Source organism: Macaca fascicularis, chromosome 2 (assembly GCF_037993035.2).
Source record: "Macaca fascicularis isolate 582-1 chromosome 2, T2T-MFA8v1.1".
In the NCBI taxonomy this organism is placed as follows: Eukaryota; Metazoa; Chordata; class Mammalia; order Primates; family Cercopithecidae; genus Macaca; species Macaca fascicularis.
Window position 1 is genome coordinate 183,169,639 of NC_088376.1, and position 23,253 is coordinate 183,192,891.

A 23,253-nucleotide genomic window follows, 5' to 3' on the forward strand; every position below is an offset into this window, starting at 1 on the left:
TTGTGGAATTGGTTTTATTGCTTGATGATCACCCTAAGTTTATTTCTATGGACCAAGCATCTGAAAAACTGCAAAACGATCTGCGAAAACAGAAACATAATTGATGTTTTAGGGTGGTCAGATTATAGATATTTCTTTTCCACTGTCACTGCTGTTGATATAATGTTGCTTATGTAATAAACAAACATATTCGTCCAGTAGATCTCTGGACTCTGAGGAAGACATAAAATAGTCACTCCTTTGTTAGCAGAGTTGATACAGCCAAAGGAGACTGATGGGCTCGGATGTGGACATCCTAGCCAGGGTTAGTTTACCACCTAACCCTGTTCTCCTCAAACAAACAAGCACATACAGTTCTAATGCAGGGATCTGAAGAAAGGAGAAAAGGACCTGTTCCAACAGTCTTGATTCTTTCTAGAGGCTCTGTAGCTATGAAATAGAGAAAATAATGTTCTTGGAGAACACTGATGGGAAACCCACTCATACCTCATTTTCTTAAATGCCTAAAAACATGTACATGGTAAATATTAGAGCATTTTCTTAAAAAATGAACAAAACTACTTAGGACAGTGCTACAGTATTTTTCACAAAAGGGAGTATTTGTTCATTCTTTAATTTATTCAAAAGATATTCATGTGGCTCCCTCTACATGTAAGGGCTTTGTGGTAGACACTGTAGGACACACAAATGAATCACTGATACTCATCCTGTTCTCAAGAAGTCTGTATTTTAGTAGGGTTGACTGTAATGTACAAAAATAACAAAATCAAAAATGGTAAGAATTATAATATAAATTATTATGGGTATGACTGGTGTTATAGCATTTAGACATACCATGTGTTTCATATGTGTATTATATGCTGCATTATTACTGACACTCAGTGTCTCACAGAGGAGATAAAGTGTAGGTGCACATCTGTGCTGACATATGTGTCTGCAAATAAAAACTGAAAAAACCCTCTGAGTGTATCATTTGTAACGAAGAACCAGAATTATGGTTAGTACCAAAGAATACTGAAGATGACAGATGTGATGTTTCTGAAAAAACAAGGAACTGGTATTGCACATAATAATAGTGATAAACCACAGTAAGTTATAACAATTCTGAGCCATAATAAAAACTCTAACGAAAAGCTGTAATAAGATACTGCTTTAAGCCAGTTTGGATTTAATTACCTCACTTTTGTGTCCATAAAACCAGCTTCCAAAACCCGTTGTTATTGGCGAGGATTCAATGAATGTTCCTATAATGCTGTGGTGTCAGTACTAGAACATGAATATGAGTACTCCAAGACAGTAGTCTTTTAAACTGGGGTACATGTACCCCTGAGGGTACATAAAGACTTCCTATGGGTACAGGCATGGAGAGATTTAAGGGATCAACGTCTGTGTCCACCATTCATACATATACTCTTTGTGTTCTATGAGTTCTCCTTTTCTAACAACATTTTCAAAACAAACTTCTTAGCAAACTCTTATCAAGTGGCTCTTCCTGGGTTGGAAACCCCTCTGGGGCATCAGACAAAGGGATGACTATAGAAAGCTTTAATCCTGAGAGTCCTATGAGAAAGGAGCAGAGCAGAGCAGCAAGAGCAGCAGCAGCAACAGGTTTAGAACCAAACAATGGATGAAGCAGTGCCTTGTTTCTTCATCTGGGGACAATGCAGGGCAAGTCCTCATGCCTTATCTTTTAGAAATGAGATGGGTACCAGAGGGATGTGTATTTACACATTTCGTTAGGTTGAAAAATGAAGTCAGACTTTTCCTGAATGACTGGTTTGGCTGTCCAATTTGTTAATGAGGACTTTCAGATTAGATGGCAAATGTTAAAATATATCCTTTTACAACTATTTAAACATTGAATGAAAAAATCTAGATGCTAGTTAAAAAATGTGAAAAGAAGTACTTAGTTCTTCAACATTCTTTTAGCAGATACAAGAACAAACATTTAAAAACCCCTGCTCTGAGAGATACACACTTTTTAAAAAGAATACAAACGCAATGATAAGTAAGATTTTTTAAGCTGATAGTTCTCCATTCAGAGTGTTCTTGATAAAAATCCTTGTGTGTGGACCAGCCCCATGCAATGGTTTGTGTTCTTTGCAATGTAATGTGGGGAAATAGCACAGTAGCACAGCCTTGCTCCTTCTTGACCTTTCTGAGCCTCAATTTTCACAGCTGTAAAATGGAGATAATCCCAAACCCTGTAAATTTATCATGAGAATTAGAACCGACAGATGTACAGACTCAGCTCAGTGCTTGGCAACACATCACTGGCACTAAGTAAAGAATGGCAGCTATTATATAGTCTCCTATATTTTAGTCTTTGTGCTTGTGAGAAAAAACACAAATTGGAGCTAAAATCATTTAGTGCTCTTTTTGCATGAAAATGTAGCTACTGACCCACCAACTATGGTATGCATTTCGAGTCATTTTGTTCCCCAGAAATGTGGGGAACAGATTTTAGTTAATTTAGTCATATTCTCTCACCTGATACCTTCTTTGAAAAAAGTGGGTGGTCATGTAGGTCAGGAATATAGCCTGTGGTACTGCAGATTGGGTATAAATCAATAACAAACAACAATTGGCAGAGTTAATACTCCAGGAAACATCTGACATGTAAATGGTAAAGCCTTGTTACCCACAGTCAGTCTGAGGGCCAGCAGACTTGGCATCATCTGAGAGTTTGTTATAATGCAAATTGTGAGGCCCACCCCAGACCTACTGAATTGGAGTCTGCAGTTTAACAAGATTCCTATGTGATTCAAATGCACTTTACACTGTGAGAAGCACTGGTAAAGAATAGGCCACTAGCAGGGAAGATCAAATCACCAAGTGTACGTGTAATTTAGGTGGGAGCTCTCTGTTGCACCTGTTTAATTAAAGCTGAGTAAGGCAAAATGATGGAGTCCAGCTTCTACGGACAGACTGACATACACACATGCCACAAACATACACATGCACAGATCAGTAGTTCTCAATTGGAGGTGACTGCCCCCTAGGAGACATCTGGCAATGTCTGGAAACATTCTTAATTCACAACAAAGGGATGCCGCTAAACATCCTGTAGTGCACAAGAAGACCTCCACAATGAAAAAATTATCTGGCCCCAAATATCAATAATGCTGAAGATGGAGAAACCCTAACATAGGTTATTCCTGCATACAGGCACCTAAACTGTAACTATTAATGGAAAAAGGAGTCATAATTTGACTACACAGCTTTTAGGGAATGAATTTTAGATCTGCAGAGTTCTGCACCTCAAGATCTATGCTACTTTGAAGATTATAAAAACCCTGGTTAAAAGCAATCAAAATCATTTATCTGCTTTGGCTAGCAAACCTAGAGTTCATGATAACCTGCATTAGCATATAATGCAAGTATCAATGCTAAATCCTGTTAATATGCAAAGAAAAATAATGCAGACAGAAAATTAAGTGACTGTGTTGTCTAAAGTCCATTCCTACTCAAAGTAGGAAGCCGGCTTAGGAGGCTCAACTCCACACCCTCCTCACCCTATACTTTCTTCAAGACTAAAAACTAGCCTCAAACTTCAACCTTCAAATGCTCCTGGATATCAGGCAAGAAATAATGATTTAGAGTGGCCCATTCATCACTATCAGAAGTGCTAATTCCTTCAAACTCAGTAGCATAACCAGCTCTCTTTCCCTCTCTCACACACATGTACACGACCACACAACGTGTAACAGCATTACACGCATCCAACTGGGTCTGAAACAATTCCATCAGGGCCTCCTGCTCACAGTTCTCACTGGATCCTTGTCCTGCGCTCCCAGGTTGATGGCTATGGGTACAGTTTTTTCTGCAAATAAATTCCTGTTTACCTCCCCGACAGGCTTTACCAGACTAGACAGCTGACTGTCTTATGGTGCGCTCATGAGAGTGGCCCAAGGAAACAGCAGGTTATTGGAAAACAAGTAGTAAGGAAATGCTTAGAGAAAATGCATTCAAATAATCAGACAGAGCTTGGGGAACAGATGGGGATGCAACCAAATTACAAAAACCATGAAAAACATGCTTATGTTTGCATCATGCTGAAAAATATGCATCATGCCCCAGGCTGAAAAATATGCATCATGTCTGCTCCAAAAACACTGAACAAAATGGAAGCAACTGAATTTTCTTCTAAACCTTTTTTGCAGGTTACTGCACTGCACTCACTAATCACCATTCCCTTTTAATACTCTTTTAATTATACTGTGAAACAGTCTTCCCTCCCTCATATCCTAAGAAAACACACCCCCTTCTCATGAAACTGAAATAGCACATGCTATAATTTAATAAACTGAAAATAAATACTTAAAAGTTTTTGTGAAACTGCTCTCTAATAAAACTGTAAGAACTGTGGTGTAGAGAGGGGAAAAATATTTCACTGTAATTATGCTCAAGGCATTGTCAAAACCATTAAATCGAATGAATTCTAATGCTAAGGCAGGAGGAAGAAGCACTTTGCCAAAGTTCTTTTTAACTATTTCACCACCAAAGCAGTTTACCCGTGGACGCTGCCACTGGGTTGAGAAGTCCCATGACCATTCGAGAAGAAGCTGCCATGCTTATCTTTTCAGGCTCTCACGTGTCTCAAATAGGGATGGGGCATGGCCAGAAACCATGGGCAAGCCTTTTGCCAAGACCTTGGATGAGATCATCATCAACCACACCCCAGCATCCCGCCGAGCATCTTCTGAATTTTACAAGCCACAGCCCTTGGGCCAGCCTCCTGTTAAGTCCTCAAAACAGAAAAAACTAAAAGTGGATTCCCACAAAAAAGATGGAGAATTCTTATATGATTATTTTAAACATGTTTCTCCTGTGTAATGTAATTACAGAAAATTACAGAAAAGAGCAGATTAGAATCTCAAAAAGAAGGACTCAATTTCCAAGAAGATGACCCTAAATTAGTTTCCTTTTAAAGTGTTCTCTCAGCCGGCACAGTGGCTCACACCTGTAATCCCAGCGCTTTGGGAGGCCAAGGCGGGCGGATCACGAGATCAGGAGATTGAGACCATCCTGGCCAACATGGTGAAACCCTGTCTCTACTAAAAATACAAAAATTAGCTGGGCGTGGTGGCACATGCCTATAATCCCAGCTACTAGGGAGGCTGAGACAGGAGAATCGCTTGAACCAGGCAGTCAGAGGTTGCAGCCAAGATCGCCCCACTGCACTCCAGCCTGGTGACAGTGAGACTCCGTTTCAAAAAATAAAATAAAATAAAATAAAATAAATAATAAGTTCTCTCAAATCCTTACACAACTTTCAAAAAGTAAGTTCTATGATAAGGATGATAGACATGCATTTGATAGTTAACTCATCCCTAAGAGAAAAGATACATTAAAGTATTATGAATTATCTATACCTATCAGAATGTAAATATTCATAACTTCATCCATGACAAGTCCTTTAGTTCAATTCCTCAGGGATTCCATTCTATTTTAGCTTCTGTTTAACTGCAAAGCTGTAATTACATCCTCTATAATCAGGATGTAACTGATTATATTCACAATGTAACTGAGAGTGCCACAAATTTAAAGCTTTGACCTCACTACTGAGGTGGAAGAGACAGTTTATACTACATGTAAAATATCCTCCTGTTATGCAGACAAATTTAAAACATAAAAGAAGAAAACAGCATGTCACAGTAGTCGTCATTTAAGAGGGAATTATTATGTTCCTGATAACAGAGTTTCTCTTCCATCATGTCTAGCATCAGACTCTCATCAATAAGCACTTTCCTACCAAACCCCAAGCTCTTCTCAAATGTTATGAAAACACCAAACCCAAACAGATGCCTCTCAATTCTCCTCACTTAACTGTTGTCCACTATGAGGATAAGGTATATGTGAAGTGGTTCTCAGAATAATGTTGTGCCAGTGCAAACCAAGTTTTAATTGGCACCGATGTCTATCAGTGAAGTGCATAACTTCTAAGCAATGGGAATACAATTTTTCTTAACTAAGAATGAAGGAGTTGAACATCAAACATTAATGCACCACATACTTTGGTTCAAGCAAACTATTTGATAAATATAATAACCCTATTAATAAAAAAAGAACAGCAGCAAGAACTAATACCAAATGCTTGCCATGTGTCAGGACAATGAGAATCTTAGATGAATCATCTCATTTAATTTTCATAAAAAGCCCCTGAAGTAAATATAATTATTGCCCCCATTTTTCATATGAGGAAATTGAGGTTCAGAGATGTTAAATAACTGCCCAGATCAATTAGTTGGTAAGATTAGGGTCAGTCTTGCAGCCAGGTCTAACTGCATCATCTCAAGCTTGTGCCTATTTTCATAGTCTTCAGGCCAGACTGCCTAATAATTATATGTTACCCAAGCAATTTAAACTAAATATTCTTGCCTTTACTCTTTTACTAAGGCTCCTGGTGAAATGCAGCTGTTACTGATCAATAGTAGTCAAGTAAAAAAGCAAGATAACTGTTTATCAAGATTTTCCTCTGTCATCAAATTCAGGAACTCTTTTGCATATTGTATATGAACTGACACAGTTCATACAATTACATAATTTCTAAATTACATATATATTTAATTACAGTCGATGAGTTACTAAAGCATCAACCACAAAATGCACTTTACATTTTTCAGATTAAAGAAGCTAATTGATCAAGAAATCAAGTCTCAGGAGGAGAAGGAGCAAGAAAAGGAGAAAAGGGTCACCACCCTGAAAGAGGAGCTGACCAAGCTGAAGTCTTTTGCTTTGATGGTGGTGGATGAACAACAAAGGCTGACGGCACAGCTCACCCTTCAAAGACAGAAAATCCAAGAGCTGACCACAAATGCAAAGGAAACACATACCAAACTAGCCCTTGCTGAAGCCAGAGTTCAGGAGGAAGAGCAGAAGGCAACCAGACTAGAGAAGGAACTGCAAACACAGACCACAAAGTTTCACCAGGACCAACACACAATTATGGCGAAGCTCACCAATGAGGACAGTCAAAATCGCCAGCTTCAACAAAAGCTGGCAGCACTCAGCCGGCAGATTGATGAGTTAGAAGAGACAAACAGGTCTTTACGAAAAGCAGAAGAGGAGCTGCAGGATATAAAAGAAAAAATCAGTAAGGGAGAATATGGAAACGCTGGTATCATGGCTGAAGTGGAAGAGCTCAGGAAACGTGTGCTAGATATGGAAGGGAAAGATGAAGAACTCATAAAAATGGAAGAGCAGTGCAGAGATCTCAATAAGAGGCTTGAAAAGGAGACGTTACAGAGTAAAGACTTTAAACTAGAGGTTGAAAAACTCAGTAAAAGAATTATGGCTCTGGAAAAGTTAGAAGACGCTTTCAACAAAAGCAAACAAGAATGCTACTCTCTGAAATGCAATTTAGAAAAAGAAAGGATGACCACAAAACAGTTGTCTCAAGAACTGGAGAGTTTAAAAGGAAGGATTAAAGAGCTAGAAGCCATTGAAAGTCGGCTAGAAAAGACAGAATTCACTCTAAAAGAGGATTTAACTAAACTGAAAACATTAACTGTGATGTTTGTAGATGAACGCAAAACAATGAGTGAAAAATTAAAGAAAACTGAAGATAAATTACAAGCTGCTTCTTCTCAGCTTCAAGTGGAGCAAAATAAAGTAACAACAGTTACTGAGAAGTTAATTGAGGAAACTAAAAGGGCGCTCAAGTCCAAAACCGATGTAGAAGAAAAGATGTACAGCGTAACCAAGGAGAGAGATGATTTAAAAAACAAATTGAAAGCGGAAGAAGAGAAAGGAAATGATCTCCTGTCAAGAGTTAATATGTTGAAAAATAGGCTTCAATCACTGGAAGCAATTGAGAAAGATTTCCCAAAAAACAAATTAAATCAAGACTCTGGGAAATCCACAACAGCATTACACCAAGAAAACAATAAGATTAAGGAGCTCTCTCAAGAAGTGGAAAGACTGAAACTGAAGCTAAAGGACATGAAAGCCATTGAGGATGACCTCATGAAAACAGAAGATGAATATGAGACTCTAGAACGAAGGTACGCTAATGAAAGAGACAAAGCTCAATTTTTATCTAAAGAGCTGGAGCATGTTAAAATGGAACTTACTAAGTACAAATTAGCAGAAAAGACAGAGGCCAGCCATGAACAATGGCTCTTCAAAAGGCTTCAAGAAGAAGAAGCTAAGTCAGGGCACCTCTCAAGAGAAGTGGATGCATTAAAAGAGAAAATTCATGAATACATGGCAACTGAAGACCTAATATGTCACCTCCAGGGAGATCACTCAGTCCTGCAAAAAAAACTAAATCAACAAGAAAACAGGAACAGAGATTTAGGAAGAGAGATTGAAAACCTCACTAAGGAGTTAGAGAGGTACCGGCATTTCAGTAAGAGCCTCAGGCCTAGTCTCAATGGAAGAAGAATTTCCGATACTCAAGTATTTTCTAAAGAAGTTCAGACAGAAGCAGTAGACAATGAACCACCTGATTACAAGAGCCTCATTCCTCTGGAACGTGCAGTCATCAATGGTCAGTTATATGAGGAGAGTGAGGATCAAGACGAGGACCCTAATGATGAGGGATCTGTGCTGTCCTTCAAATGCAGCCAGTCTACTCCATGTCCTGTTAACAGAAAGCTATGGATTCCCTGGATGAAATCCAAGGAGGGCCATCCTCAGAATGGAAAAATACAAACTAAACCCAATGCCAACTTTGTGCAACCTGGAGATCTAGTCCTAAGCCACACACCTGGGCAGCCACTTCATATAAAGGTTACTCCAGACCATGTACAAAACACAGCCACTCTTGAAATCACAAGCCCGACTACAGAGAGTCCTCACTCTTACACGAGTACTGCAGTGATACCGAACTGTGGCACGCCAAAGCAAAGGATAACCATCCTCCAAAATGCCTCCATAACACCAGTAAAATCCAAAACCTCTACAGAAGACCTCATGAATTTAGAACAAGGCATGTCCCCAATTACCATGGCAACTTTTGCCAGAGCACAGACCCCAGAGTCTTGTGGTTCTCTAACTCCAGAAAGGACAATGTCCCCTATTCAGGTTTTGGCTGTGACTGGTTCAGCTAGCTCTCCTGAGCAGGGACGCTCTCCAGAACCAATAGAAATCAGTGCCAAGCATGCGATATTCAGAGTCTCCCCGGACCGGCAGTCATCATGGCAGTTTCAGCGTTCAAACAGTAATAGTTCAAGTGTGATAACTACTGAGGATAATAAAATCCACATTCACTTAGGAAGTCCTTACATGCAAGCTGTAGCCAGCCCTGTGAGACCTGCCAGCCCTTCAGCACCACTGCAGGATAACCGAACTCAAGGCTTAATTAACGGGGCACTAAACAAAACAACCAATAAAGTCACCAGCAGTATTACTATCACACCAACAGCCACACCTCTTCCTCGACAATCACAAATTACAGTAAGTAATATATATAACTGACCACGCTCACCCTCATCCAGTCCATACTGATATTTTTGCAAGGAACTCAATCCTTTTTTAATCATCCCTCCATATCCCCCAAGACTGACTGAACTCGTACTTTGGGAAGGTTTGTGCATGAACTATACAAGAGTATCTGAAACTAACTGTTGCCTGCATAGTCATATCGAGTGTGCACTTACTGTGTATCTTTTCATTTACAAACTTGTATGGAAAATATATTTAGTCTGCACTTGTATAAATACATCTTTATGTATTTCATTTTCCATAACTCACTTTAATTTGACTGCAACTTGTCTTGGCAAAATACTTTAACATTATAAAACAGTAAATAATTTGTTATTTTTACCATTGCTTGCTGAATTTTCTTTTGGTCATTCTGCGTTATATTTCTGCATGTACAATAGAATTTTGTCTTTTGCTTATAGTCTCTATTAATTCTTCCTTAAAAACAAACAGGACCTATGTCTCATTTACGGTCAACTTCTAATCACATATTAGAAGAGGGAAAAGTGGTTCAAATAAATAAAAATTACATCTCTTTGATTTCAAAGTGAACTATAAGATCTTTCAGAAGCAAACATAACTTCATGCTTGGGATGTATCTCAGTATCTCTAGAGCCCAACACAGTGCTTAGACTACATTAGGAACTTAAATGTTTATGATAATAATGAAATAAAATACTACTGAATAATTTTGGTTTTCATGAGCACATATAAGCAGATGGTAAAATTTAAAAGCTCTGACATGTGATAGAAAGCCAGAGAAAGTACATTTGGAAATGTAGTTAACCTTGACAATCAAGAGTCGACTGTATTTCTACCAGAGATCAAAACTCCCACAGAACACATATGTCTGCAACCAAATCTGGAACCAGCCACTGTGACATAAACTCCTGAACACTCTGCTTCAAAGCAAAAGAAAAAAAAGAAAATGTCATTCTTGTTTCTTACCTATGTGGTTCCCAAAATAGTCTGAATTACTTAATGTAGGTGCTACCTACCCTGCTCATAAAGGGCCTGTATTCAGAAGCTTATAGGTTTTTTTTTTTTTTTAACTTTTACAGTTTTTTTTAAAACAAGCACATAAAAGCCAAAGATAGTTACGACATAAGTTATAGAAAAGGCATATTAAAAAAAAAATACAGTATATTAGTTGAAAGAAGTAATATAGTGTGAATTTCTTCTGTGATTATTATGCCATTTATAATATAGATGAGAAAAACTCAGCCAAATCATCCTAGAAATTCTGATATCTGCTTCACGGGACTCCCTGGGGATAATCTATACTTCTGAGCAGAGAACAATAGCTTTCAGGGAACATTTTAACTTACAAGTGTGGTCTCCAAGTCACATTCCAAAAAGACGATTTCAGACCAAGTAGCTTATTGCCATTTCCCTTTTTCTAACCTCATAACTGTTAATTTAGTGTGGTTAATTTTATTGCCAGTTATTGATTTTAAATACAATTCATTTAGACATCCAGGCAAACTGTGAAGATCTTTAAGAGTAGAAGAAAGCTTTCACAATCATCCTCCTTTCCCCTGCAAAATCAATTTCATGATGGTAAAGCAAGGATTTGTTGACAGAAACACTTCCATGGTGACGAACTGCAACACCAACGCTATGGGCTTGCATCATCATTAAATAAATTTGGATGAAAGCTGAGGTTGCTGATGAATGAGAAAGCTTCTGTTTAAACACATTTATCTTAGGAATCAGCAGTGACCCAACTGTATTACAAAATACAAGATGGTCTAAATGTTTATTAAAACTATTTTTAAGTCACCTTGGGCCAGAACTCTAGAAGGAATGGCCAACTTAATTTTAGCTCTTTCAAAACAGACAATGATAATGCTGCTGCTTCATGAGATCTTTTTCTAGTTACTGAGAGCGGGTACATGTAATATTTTGGAAGGCATCAATCAACTAGTCATAAAATTATGAACAATGGAAATCACAAAGAATTTAAGAACAAAGTCTTCCCAACTTTGTCACATAATGGCATAAACAAAACACATGCTTGGGTGGCACTGGGGGAAACAGATAAAGAGGCAGAGATAACCAGCCAAGGGATTCCCATCACCCCAGGTTCCTCTTGGCTGCTCCAAGTGCTGGTGGGGGATGAGAGGAGGGTAGAAATCCATTCTTGGCACACTTGTAACTAATAGAGTTTGGGAGCCAAATTTGGGCTATTCATCAGCCCACCCATTTTGAAAGGGTTCAATTTCTTATGTGAGCCACAGCAATTCTCTATAATAAAGTTAACACCGTAAGTCCTGTGTTCTATTATTATAATGCACAAATTCTCATTTAATCATTTGTTCCAGATTTTAACTATATAGAGGCTTCCTAAGTAGTTAATCTAACATAACTGGAGATTCACCAAACCTTCAAGGAACACCTCTTTTTCAGAAGTACCTCTACTGGGAGGATTCCTTTAGTATAATAATTTGTATCAGCATCAAAATAAATTTTAGAAGACAGATTAATAACGTGTACATTATTACAAGTGTTACTAATTAAAGATCATCATAACAGCAGCATAATTTCTGCAAAACATCTTTTTTTCTATAGAATTTTACCTAAAATGACACACTGTTGATATCTGGCCTTTAATTTTAAAAAGGTTTCTTATATTTTTTTGTGTGCGTGTGAGAGAAGAGAGAGAGAGAGAAGAGATTGGAAGATTACAGAACTTCCTTTTTCATTAACATATAATCATAGAACTCCCCCAAAAACCAGGAAGGAAACAGGAAGTGACACTGGAAAATCTTCAGAAATCTTCATATGAAATATGTGGGGGTGGAGGGTTGTATTCTTTGGTCCATGAGTGCTCACAGAAGACAGACTGTTTTTTTGTCTCTCTGAAAAACTCATACCAACCTTTCATTAGTCTAAGTCCTGGCTTCAGAACCAAGTTTCATTTTACTCACATTCCCACTAACTCTTTAACTCTTTAAATGGTAGAATCCTATCACAGATTTGAATGATTTTATCATGTTTTTTCTATTTAAAAGTAATGGCAAAAGTTTCCCCGAGAGGATGCCACTGCTCTCTAGGGGCACTGACAAAAATAAAATTGTCATCCTTACTAGAAGGACATTGTGCATTACTACACTTGAATCTTTACTCTTTACACATAAGAAAGAATTGCAATACTTGTTCAATCAAGATCATGATAAAATTACATACACTCTTTGTAAGGTCTCCAGAACTATATTTTACAATGCTAAGACATTAGGCTTGGGGTCTTCATGACATCCATTTTTATTAGTCCATTTTTATACTGCTATAAAGAATACCTGAGACTGGGTAATTTATCAAGAAGAAAAGTTTTATTGACTCATAGTTCCTCATGGCTGGGGGAGGCCTCGGGAAACTTACAATCATGGCAGGAGGCAAAGCAAAGCCAAGACACATCTTACCAGGCAGCAAGAGAGCCAGAGACTGCACAGGGGAAACTGCCACTTTTAAACCATCAGGTCTCATGTGAACTCCCTTAGTATCACAAGAACAGCACGGGAACAGCAGGGGAAACCGCCCCACGATCCAATCACCTCCTACCAGGTCCTTCCCTTGACACATGGGGATTACAGGTAGGAGATTTGAGTGAGGACACAGAGCCAAACCACATAACCCATAAAGGATAAAATTAGGGGAGCTGTGAGATGGTCATAGAAGGGATATTTTATCAAAAATGTTTAGAGATTTGTAGTCTAAGGATTCCATGGTCTTTACTGGTTGAAGTAAAACTCCCAATAAAAACGTTTTAGTAGTTTCTTTGATTCTGAATATTTACAAAGTAAGTCTCTTTTAAAATACGTTAAACAAAGGCAGGGAAAGACTTTTAAATTAACCAACACTCTAGCTTTTTCCTATACCCTGGTTTCTGTTATTGTTCAGATTTTTTTCCTCCAGATAATCATTTTGCTTTGTAATCCCAAGAGAAAAGATAGTCAGGAAAAAATGCATGCCCCAAAACTCTTACAGATCAGCGTGTCTCAAAGTAAAATCCAAGATATCTGTATGAGAATCCCTTGATATTAAGTTCTACTCAGAGCTATCAAATCAGAACCTCTGGGGGCAGAGGCCCAGAAAGCTGCATTTTAACAAACTCTTCTGCTGGTTAGTTGTACCCTAAAACTGTACTTCAAATTTTGATCTTTTTCTGGGCTAGCAATATGCTGTAAGATACTCTCTCCCAGTGCTGGGTAGTGGCAGGGAGCTACAGCTCCCAGTCAGCCACACAATCATGGGGGTAAACAACCGATACTGTACAGCAGTAGTTCCCAATTTGGCACAAGGGACTGTTTTCATGGAAGATAATTTTTCCATGGCCGGGCGGTTGGGTGGAAGGTTTCAGGATGAAACTGTCCACTCAGATCATTAGGCATTAGCTAGATTCTCATGAGGAGTGCTCAGCCTAGATCCCTCGCATGTGCAGTTCACAATAGGGCTCGTGCTCCTATGAGAATCTAATGCCACACTGGTTCTGACAGGAGGCAGAGGTCAGGCAATAATGCTCGCTTGCCTGCCACTCACCTTCTGCGTGCCACTCGGCTCCTAACGGGCCACGGACTGGTAGCAGTCCATGGCTTGTTTTTTAGGGGCCCCTGTTCTACAGTGTGCTGTGCTGCTGGACGATTCTGGCCAATTGTAGATTTATGAAAGTGTTCTCTGAGCATGTTTAAGGTGGGCTAGGCTAAGCTATGATATTCAGTAGGTTAGGTGTATTAAACATATTTTCAACTTTTAATATTTTCAACTCACAGTGGGTTTATGTGGTTTTAACCCTATCATAAGTCAAAAAGCATCTGTATTGACAAGCACTGGCAAATGTGTTCTGACCACAGTCCCTCTGTTTAAATTACACCTGTCCTAGCAAGTGTGGCTATTCTACCCTCTAGTGGCTGGCATGACAAACAGAAGGCTTATTCTCCACGTTTTCTTTTTATTTAAAAGGAAAGCTCAATAAAAACTCCCATTTTATTGGGTGGGAAGATTCCCAGTTTTATAACTGTAGCAAAGCATAGATGCCTAAATCTTTGGCTGAGCTGCAGCAGGCTGTCTGACACCTACAAGGTCTGTTTCTCTCTCAGATCCCAGGCCCTCAACTTAACTCTGTAGCATTTTTTGGGAAGGGTCCAGAACACACATTAAATACGGCAGTTAGATGAACCAAAACAAAGGACTCCATTCAACTTATGGCACAGTGAAGCAAATACAAGAAAGAGCAAGGAAGACAAGTAGTTTGCTAAGGTTCTCAAACCTTAAACCCCACTTAAATTCATTTTACTTAAACTCCAAGCCCTTTCCTTTCCAGCAGATGGACCCTTTCCATTCCTCAAGGTACATCAAGAAGGGTAAAGCTTTTGGGCAGTCAATACATCAGAGCAGGCATCCCTCAAAGGCAACACTGTAGGTTAAGGAATCTTGAGGGAGTATAGCGAGTTAACTGGCCAACACCTCTAAGTACTTCATAATTTGATAATGAATTAACACCATTTACATGGGAGCACTTACAAATCTGTCAACATTCCATCAGGTACCAGGTTTTACACTTAGAATGCTGCCATAAAAATGTATTCAGGAATAACCTTTGGCATTGCAGTCAGCCATCCCAGGGATAATCACTTGTGACATCATTTAAAATTTCATTGTCAAAGCTGTTGATCAAGATAAATAAAACTTATCTTATTATTTGAGGCAATCTGTTTTGAAAAACTGAAACTAGTTTTCTTATTTTAGTGAGTTATTCTTCCTCCCCACAGCCAAACGGTCCTGGTATGATATCTAAGGGGCTACCTGAGACCATCTTTTTTTTTTTTTGCCTCTGTTTTTATTTATTTATTTCGATAGCTTTTGGGGGAACAAGTGGTGATTGGTTACATGAGTAAGTTCTTTAGTTGTGATTTCTGAGATTCTGGTACAACCATCACTTGCACTGTACCCAATGTGTAGTCTTTTATCCCTCACACCCCTCCCACTCTTTCCCCTGAGTCCCCAAATTTCACTGTCTCATTCTTACGCCTCTGTGTCCTCATAGCTTAGCTCCCGCTTATGAGTGAGAATATACAATGTTTGGTTTTCCATTCCTGAGTTACTTCACTTAGAACAATGGTCTCCAGTTCCATCCAAGTTGCTACGAATGCCATTATTTCATTCCTTTTCATGGCTGAGTAGTATTCCACCATGTATATATACCACATTTTCTATAGCCACTCATTGATTGATGGGCATTTGAGCTTGTTCCATATTTTTGCAATTGCGAATTGTGCTGCCATAAACATGCATGTGCAAATACCTTTTTCATATAATGACTTCTTTTCCTCTGGGTAGATACCCAGGAATGGGATTGCTGGATCAAATGATAGATCTACTTTTAGTTCTTTATGGAATCTCCACAGTTTTCCATACTGGATGTACTAATAGTTTACATTCTCACCAACAGTGTAGAAGTGTTCCCCTTTCACCACATCCACACCAACATCTATTATTTTTTAATTTTTTGATTATGACCATTCTTGCAGGAGTAAGGTGGTATCGCACTGTGGTTTTGATTTGCATTTTCCTGGTAATTAGTGATGTTGAGCATTTTTTTATATATGTTTGCTATTTGTATATCTTCTTTTGAGAATTGTCTATTCATGTCCTTAGTCCGTTTTTATGATAGGATTGTGCCTCTGTTTAGCTCTTTAAAGGCTAGCCATGTTTGGACAACTACGATATACAAATATAAACCCTAGAGACCTACAAAGCCTACACCTCGTCCTCAGCCATTCCTGAGGTTTTCGGATAGGTGGAGGGTAGGTTACTAATGAACATTCATGCCTGTGGTGGTTACAAGCTAAGACATAGGGAATTGAGACTTCTCAGAAAGGATCTTTTAGAAAGGTCTGTAGAGGGAGTTATCTGCTGTTCTGGCAAAAGGTAAAGGTGGTTGGTTGTCTAGACTCTTTTTCTGCCACAGACATAGTAGAAATGGAAAGCTCCAGTTTATCTGAAAACTCTAGTTTATAATAGGATATCTTTGAAAGAGACAAAGGTACAAGGTATTAACACAAATATAAATGTTCAAATGTGCACATGCTCTGGACCAATCTGTCAATCAAGTGAGTAGAAATGATCCTTATGCAACAAAACTTGTGTCTCAGTGACATGCACAGCATCTTAGTGTGCAATATGTTTTCTTCAAAGCATCACATGTACACAATCGATCAATCCACTGATCATGACACACTAAACTGTGTACCTCTTACTTGCCACTGGGGCAGATATTATGGAGATGAAAGATTCACTGCCCTTGAAGAGCTTATTAACCTGGGCAAGAAATGAAACAAGAAACAAGAGTATCAGACAACATTTAATCAAGTGAGAAACTGTCAATCTCTACCAATAAACTGGAGATTAAGGAAGGCTACAGTAGATTAGAAAGCTTCACAGAGGAAGACTCAGTTAAGTGAAGTGGTTAGGCGAAGGAGCACTGGAGGCAGGCAAATAGATCAGGCTCTGGTTTATGCCTTTTCTAGTCAGTTGTGAGGCCCTGGACAAGTCATTTAACCTTTATGAATTGAAATAAGTGAATTGAACTTGGTGATCTTTAAGATCACATTTGGTTCTAACTTCCAGTGACTTCTGAATTTGAAATCTTGCCACCCTCCTTAAATCATTTAAAATTCCTTTTGGGAAATAAGGTCGGGGCATAAATAAGCCAACAACCTACATGAGTTTTTTTCCTCCAGAAATTAAACTTCTTCCTCATTTTTTCACTTATAGGTGTCAAAACTAGTAGATGTTTCTTTCTCTAAGATTCTATGAATTGGCTGGGCATGGTGGCTCATGCCTGTAATCCCAGCACTTTGGGAGGCCAAGGCGGACAGATCACGAGGTGAGGAGTTCAAGACCAGTCTGGCCAACATGGTAAAACCCCGTTTCTACTAAAAATACAAAAATTAGCCAGGCATGGTGGCGGGCACCTGTAATCCTAGCTACTTGGGAGGCTGAGGCAGGAGAATCACTTCAACCTGGGAGGCAGAGGTTGCAGTAAGCCAAGATTGTGCCACTGCGCTCCAGTCTGGGCAACAGAGCTTCACAGCTCTGTTGAGATTCTGTCTCAAAAAAAAAAAAAACCAGATTCTACAAATTAATTTTTTACCCCTAATCATATCAGCTTTTTCTCCCCATTAGAGCATTTTTTCAACTTCAGGACTATTAATGGTTTCAGCCCAGGAACTCTTTGTTGTGGGGAAGCAGGAGGTGTTTATGCACGGTATGATGTTTAGAAACACTCCTGGCTTCTACTTACACAACATGTAGCATCCCCCAACTGTGATAATAATGTCTCCAGACATGGCTAAATGTTCCCTGGAGGGCAAAATTGCCCTCTGGTTAAAAATCACCACATTAAAGAGATGGACCAACTGACTCTATAAGCCAGTTCCACTCTTACATAACTTACTGTGGGAAAAATTTGACAACTCATATGAAAACTCATGTCTGGTGTCTAGAGATGAGAACCTTGAATCTGACTAAACATAAGCCTCAAAGCAACTTTAAAAACCTATACTGAAGAGTTTTGTTGCATAATTGTTTCCACTTACTTGACAGACTGGCCCAAGAGCATGTTCATACTTGAACATTTATTACAGTATTTTGTACTTCTGTCTCTTTCAAAGATACCTGAATTCTAAACTAGAATTTTCAGTTCAACTAGAGCTTTCCATTTCTCATGTGCCCTTGGGAGAAATAAGAGTCTAGAAATCAACCACCCCGGCTTTAAATGGAGTTGGGGGAGAAGGGAATTAGTTTTCAGCAGGAATCCCAAGAACTGAAGAGATAACTCTCTACTGTTTAGACCGTTCTAAAAGGTCCTCTCTGAGAAGCTGCAATTCCCTCTGTATTATTAGCTTATAACCACTACAGGCATTAACGTCTTCTATTAGGATACAGGCCTCCTTCATTCCTCAACCATTCACCTACAAGAATGAACCAACAAACATTCATGAAGCACGCAATACTGCTCGTTGTTGTGCTAGGCAGCTATGCAGACATTCAAGTTTGGAATAAAAGGCAGGAGTTAAGGGGTAGCTTAAAAGGTAACTAAGAGCTCAACACAGAGAAGGAACTGTATAGACAGTAAGTACTACAGGAATTTAGAGGAAGAGCAGGTTACTCTCAGGTGGGATTTGGGGATCAGGCTTCAGAAACAGAGGAGGATTGAGCAGGGGATGGAGGATGGGGAGGACTAGGATACAGAGAAGAAAGAAAGGTGCTCCAAAGAGGTGCCCACAAGGTAAAGGTGTGGGGGCAGGCAGGAGGGCAGATAATCAACATTCAAGGAACAGTGAGCAGTGCAATATGGATGAAGTTGAGATGGTTGGGGCAGGGTAAGGCTTAAAGGGCACAGACCGGTTAGATTGTGAAGAACCATGAATACAGCACTAGGGAGTCTCTGTCTTCACAGAAGGCTTCTGCGTAGTGAGGTAACATTAAAAAAGAGAGGGCAAAAAACAAATCCATTATATAACATTATTTTATTATACAACAACCTTAGAAAGTGGGTATTATGACAACTTTAGAGATAAGTAGATTAAAACTCTGACACATAAGGAAAGCTGTTCCAGGTCATTCTGTTAGTACGTCACAAAACTGAGGAGTGAAAACAGGTCTGATTCTGTTGCCCCATTCTCTTTCCATGGCAACACACTGAGTTGCAAGGGGTTTTAAATTCATTATAAGTTGAATTTGATCCTTTCCACTCTCTGTGGTGATAGACAGGTTGTCTAATGTTGCCTCCTTGTGCTACACCTCACAAATCTGCCACTTCAGCCAGAACACTCAGAATGTCCCTAAACATATGCAGGGCTTTCCCCTTTCTCCTCCCCACTTCTCTACATGGACACAATTTTCATCTCTTGTCAAGTGAAATAAGACCCACACTGAAAGGTCTGTATCAATGCTCGCCTCTTCTGAAACCTTCCATGATCACCATAGCCAATAGTGATTTGCCTCTCCTTCCAACTCCACCTGCCTCCCTGAAGCCACTGTTAGGGTGACAAGAGATAATGAATGTGAGAAGCCAAGCCCCACACAAATGGGCAGGCACGGAGAAGACTGACCTGGTGATGGCACTTGGGATAGGAGATGTGAGAAAGCAAGTCCAAAGAGAAGCTCATGTTCTCATTAGGACACTGTTCTCAGAACACAAAAGGTGCAGTCAGTGTTCACTCTATCCTAAGGCAAGATTCTGTAAGCAAAGGGCACAAATGCCAAGCATGAAGAACATCAATATGTGCAGAGCAGGAGGTACCTGATCAGCCTCAGAGATGATGGGAGAGAAAAGCATCAGAAGTGAGTGAAAATGACTCATGGAAGGAGCATCACAACCATTGCACACCTAAGCTCATAAGCAGGTGGCTGCCTTGACAATCCTGATAATGACCCAAGACTTTCAGAAAAGGCAATCAAGGGGTCAAGGTCCAGCCATTATAAAGACTAGCACCACCAACTTAGGCCACATTTGGTGTGATTCTGCTGTTGCAGAAACAGAAAATTTTCCCAGATGGTACACTCTAAATCTGGATTTCTATTTCTCAAGGAACACTGTAACTTAATAAGGAAAGACTGGCACTCTCAGAATCATTTTTTAGAAATAATCACTATGTATCTTCCCAGGTCAGAAGGAGAAGTGTTAGGGTTCAACCTTGTCAGTCTCCAAATTCAGGAGTACAAAATTGCAAACCAAGGAAGCATCCCAAGTAAAAACTGCCATGGCAAAGGGAAGTTGTCAAGTTGGCTCCTATGTCTCCCCTCACCATACAAGAATCTGCATCAACACAGACACTCTTCGAACAACTCAAAGTAATTCCTTAAAAATGCATTACTATCCTTTACAATTAGTGGTTTGGCTGTTTTGTTCTGTTTTTATTTCCTCTCTTCTCTTTAACAAGAAAAAGCTATTCTTTTTCTATTCTTATGCCTTTTCATGGTGTTCTTGCCTGAATTCACTATGCCTGAGATCAGTCATTTTTTAAGCCTTAGAAAACCACTGTTTTATATAAACAGGAGCTAACTAAAAACTCCAAGAGGTCCTCAAAAGTTCCATAACACAAGAGACAGACAGTTATTCCTTTAGGACAACAGGGAGGAAATCAGTGAGTAGGGATCATCCTGAGAACAGCTCTCATAGTAATTTACATAAGCAGCCCATTTATTTCATATGAAATTTTCTGATTATAAGAGTATATATTAATTACAGAAACTGAAAAATATAAATGCTTCTGAGGCTGCTGATTATAGCTTCTAAGGACAATGAGAAGACTAGGGAGAACAACGGACGATTACTATTTTTTTAGGCCAAACTTATCAAATATGGTCCTATTCCAGGTTTTTCTCAGACTGCCAATGAGGAAGTAAATATGCTTTGGGGAGGCTATCCTGTCCTTACTGCATGGCTCTGTGCCACAAAGTGGCAAACCCTTCTGAGAGTACAAGTTTAGGTAATCTGTCTGCTTGGATCAGACACAATGGCCGAGGGGCCAGCCAGGTTACTGGAAGAGAGGTGCAGGATTTCCTTTCCCCTAGCAAGCCAATCAGTGCCTGGATAATGGTTCAATCACCATGCACTGTTCAAGTAGTGGGAAGAAATGCCTCCTTAGGTGGCTGTTCTCAGAACTAGTTACATTCTTATCAGTAAGATAAAGTGGCCTTGTGCAGAGGATGTGGGCACATGGGAGGATCCCACAAAATTCATCTCAGGCTCTGGGAAAGGGATGTAGAAGTACCTATGGTGGGAGAAGAAAAGAGCGGCAGTTGAGTGGGAATTACATTTCTCTCTCTGGCTGTCTCAGACACTTGAATAGTATCAACAATTTCTCTATCATGATCCTCAAAGCAACATCTTCAATATTTCAACTCTACCAAACAGTTCCACACGGAAGGCCCAACTATACACTTCAAACTTAGCAGATGCCCATAACCCAATCTACTATCTTTCTTGAACTGTTTTTTTGTCTCACCTCTAATGATGGTCCATCACCTTCCCCACTGCTCAGGTTCAACATCTGGGAACTATTCCCCACTTCTCTGCTTATCCTCCTCTCTGTCATATTCTTTCCTTCTCTGTCCTCCCCGCTTATTTGTACTACTACTCCCCAAGTTCAGACTTTAGGACAGATGGTACTATAAGATAGTTAATCTACTACATTTAAATCCTCACCTCTATAATCCAGCCTTAAATACCATTCTGATCCTGGCAATTCTCCAGCCTCCCAGAAAATAGTACTTAAAATTGCTTAGTACCCAAAGTCCAAACCTTCTATCATGGCCTTCATCTTTCGTTTGATCTCCCTTTGAAACTCTAGACATATCCCCACACCTTCACCAGGACAACATACTAACTATCCTCCCACATACTACTGGGCTTTCTTACCTTTGATCATGCTGGTTGTAGGGCTGAAATACTCTTCTTCCTTTGTTCCTCATACTAAAATCCTACTCATCCCTCATGTGTCACTTCCTATGGAAAATCTTCCTTACTTTTTAGTTTTCCACTGAGTTTCCAAAACTGCTGTCTGTAATTCTATTATTGCACACCATTCTGCCTCATAATTATTTGTTACCCCTCCTACACTATCATCTCAAAAGCAAGAATTAGTTATCATTTATTTTTTAACTCCTTATATCAGTGTTTCTTAAAATGCAGTCATTGACCACCTTCATCAGAAACACATATGACTTTGCAGAGTTTCACATTCCCAGACCTATTAATTCCCACTGCAGGGATTCTGCATCCTAACAGGCTCTCTGGGCATATAAAATTTAAGACAGTCCTATACTATCCAGGACTTAAATAGTGCTCATAGTAGGTGCTCAACAAAGGCTCATATGGCTAATAAGGCACCTGGTAGCCATAGCTGGCCTGCATTTGTTCTTTTCACAGAATCACAGAATGTCAAGGCCAAAGGACTTTATAGGGGATCTAATAGAACTACTGCATTTTTCAAACAAAAGACATGAAAACAGGAAAGAACAGATAATGTCTCTAGGTGAACTCTAAAAAAGAAAGATTCACAAGGACCAGACAAAGTAGCGTAAGGAGAGTAAAGGACATGTGAGGGGGCCATTTCTGGGTCAAAGGTGGTTAGAAGTACAGCCCAGCAATCAGTGCTGCTTATTCAGCTGCCTTAATTTCTACCCTTAGTAACATATTGCCCATAAATAATTAGAGAGAGGATAGTTAAGAGATAAAGCAGGAAAACAAGAAAGGTAAAAACCATCAAAGAAGTTAGGATTATGACCAAGAAATAGGCATCTTAAGAAGTGATATAAGGAAAAAGACAAAGATGATGACGATGATGATCACAACAGGAACGACTAACACTTACCCGAAACTTTAGATGGGCCAGGGACTTTACTACACAATGTCTCTACTCCCCAAAGAAAACTTACAAGTAGGTATTTTAATCCCCAGATGAAGATTACAGATGAGGAAACTGAGGTTTACATGGGTAAAGTGTTTGCTCAAACAGACACAGCAAGTTAGTGCCAAAACTAGAATGAAGACCCAAGACTGGCTCCACTGCTTGTGCTGTAGATACTACCCAAAGGCTGTTATAAGATGTAACCCTGATAATGACTAAAACAATTAAATCGGTGCAAATGAAGAAATGAGGAAGTAATAGGAGAGGGGAGGGAGGAAAGGATACAAAAAAAGAAAAGCTGAGGTAAAAGGAAAAAAGTTCACAGATGGATAAAAAGAGGACAAATGAGGAAGACAAGTATTAAAGGTTAGTATAGTTTATTTTAACAAAGTATTGCTACATCTGA

At 39.3% G+C, this 23,253-nt stretch overlaps 2 protein-coding genes across 13 annotated transcripts in view; one reads left to right on the forward strand and one right to left on the reverse strand.

Annotated features, from left to right (window-relative positions):
• CMSS1 (cms1 ribosomal small subunit homolog) overlaps positions 1-23,253 on the reverse strand; it is a 371,982-nt gene that overhangs the window by 331,691 nt on the left and 17,038 nt on the right. The window lies entirely within an intron of this gene.
• The window catches only part of FILIP1L (filamin A interacting protein 1 like), a 296,973-nt gene that overhangs the window by 267,082 nt on the left and 6,638 nt on the right, over positions 1-23,253 (forward strand). For all 5 annotated transcript variants that reach the window (XM_074033597.1, XM_005548313.5, XM_074033596.1 and 2 more), the window contains one exon: positions 6,627-9,402. In XM_074033597.1, coding sequence (XP_073889698.1) covers positions 6,627-9,402 — 2,776 coding nt within the window. The remainder of the gene's footprint in view (positions 1-6,626; positions 9,403-23,253) is intronic.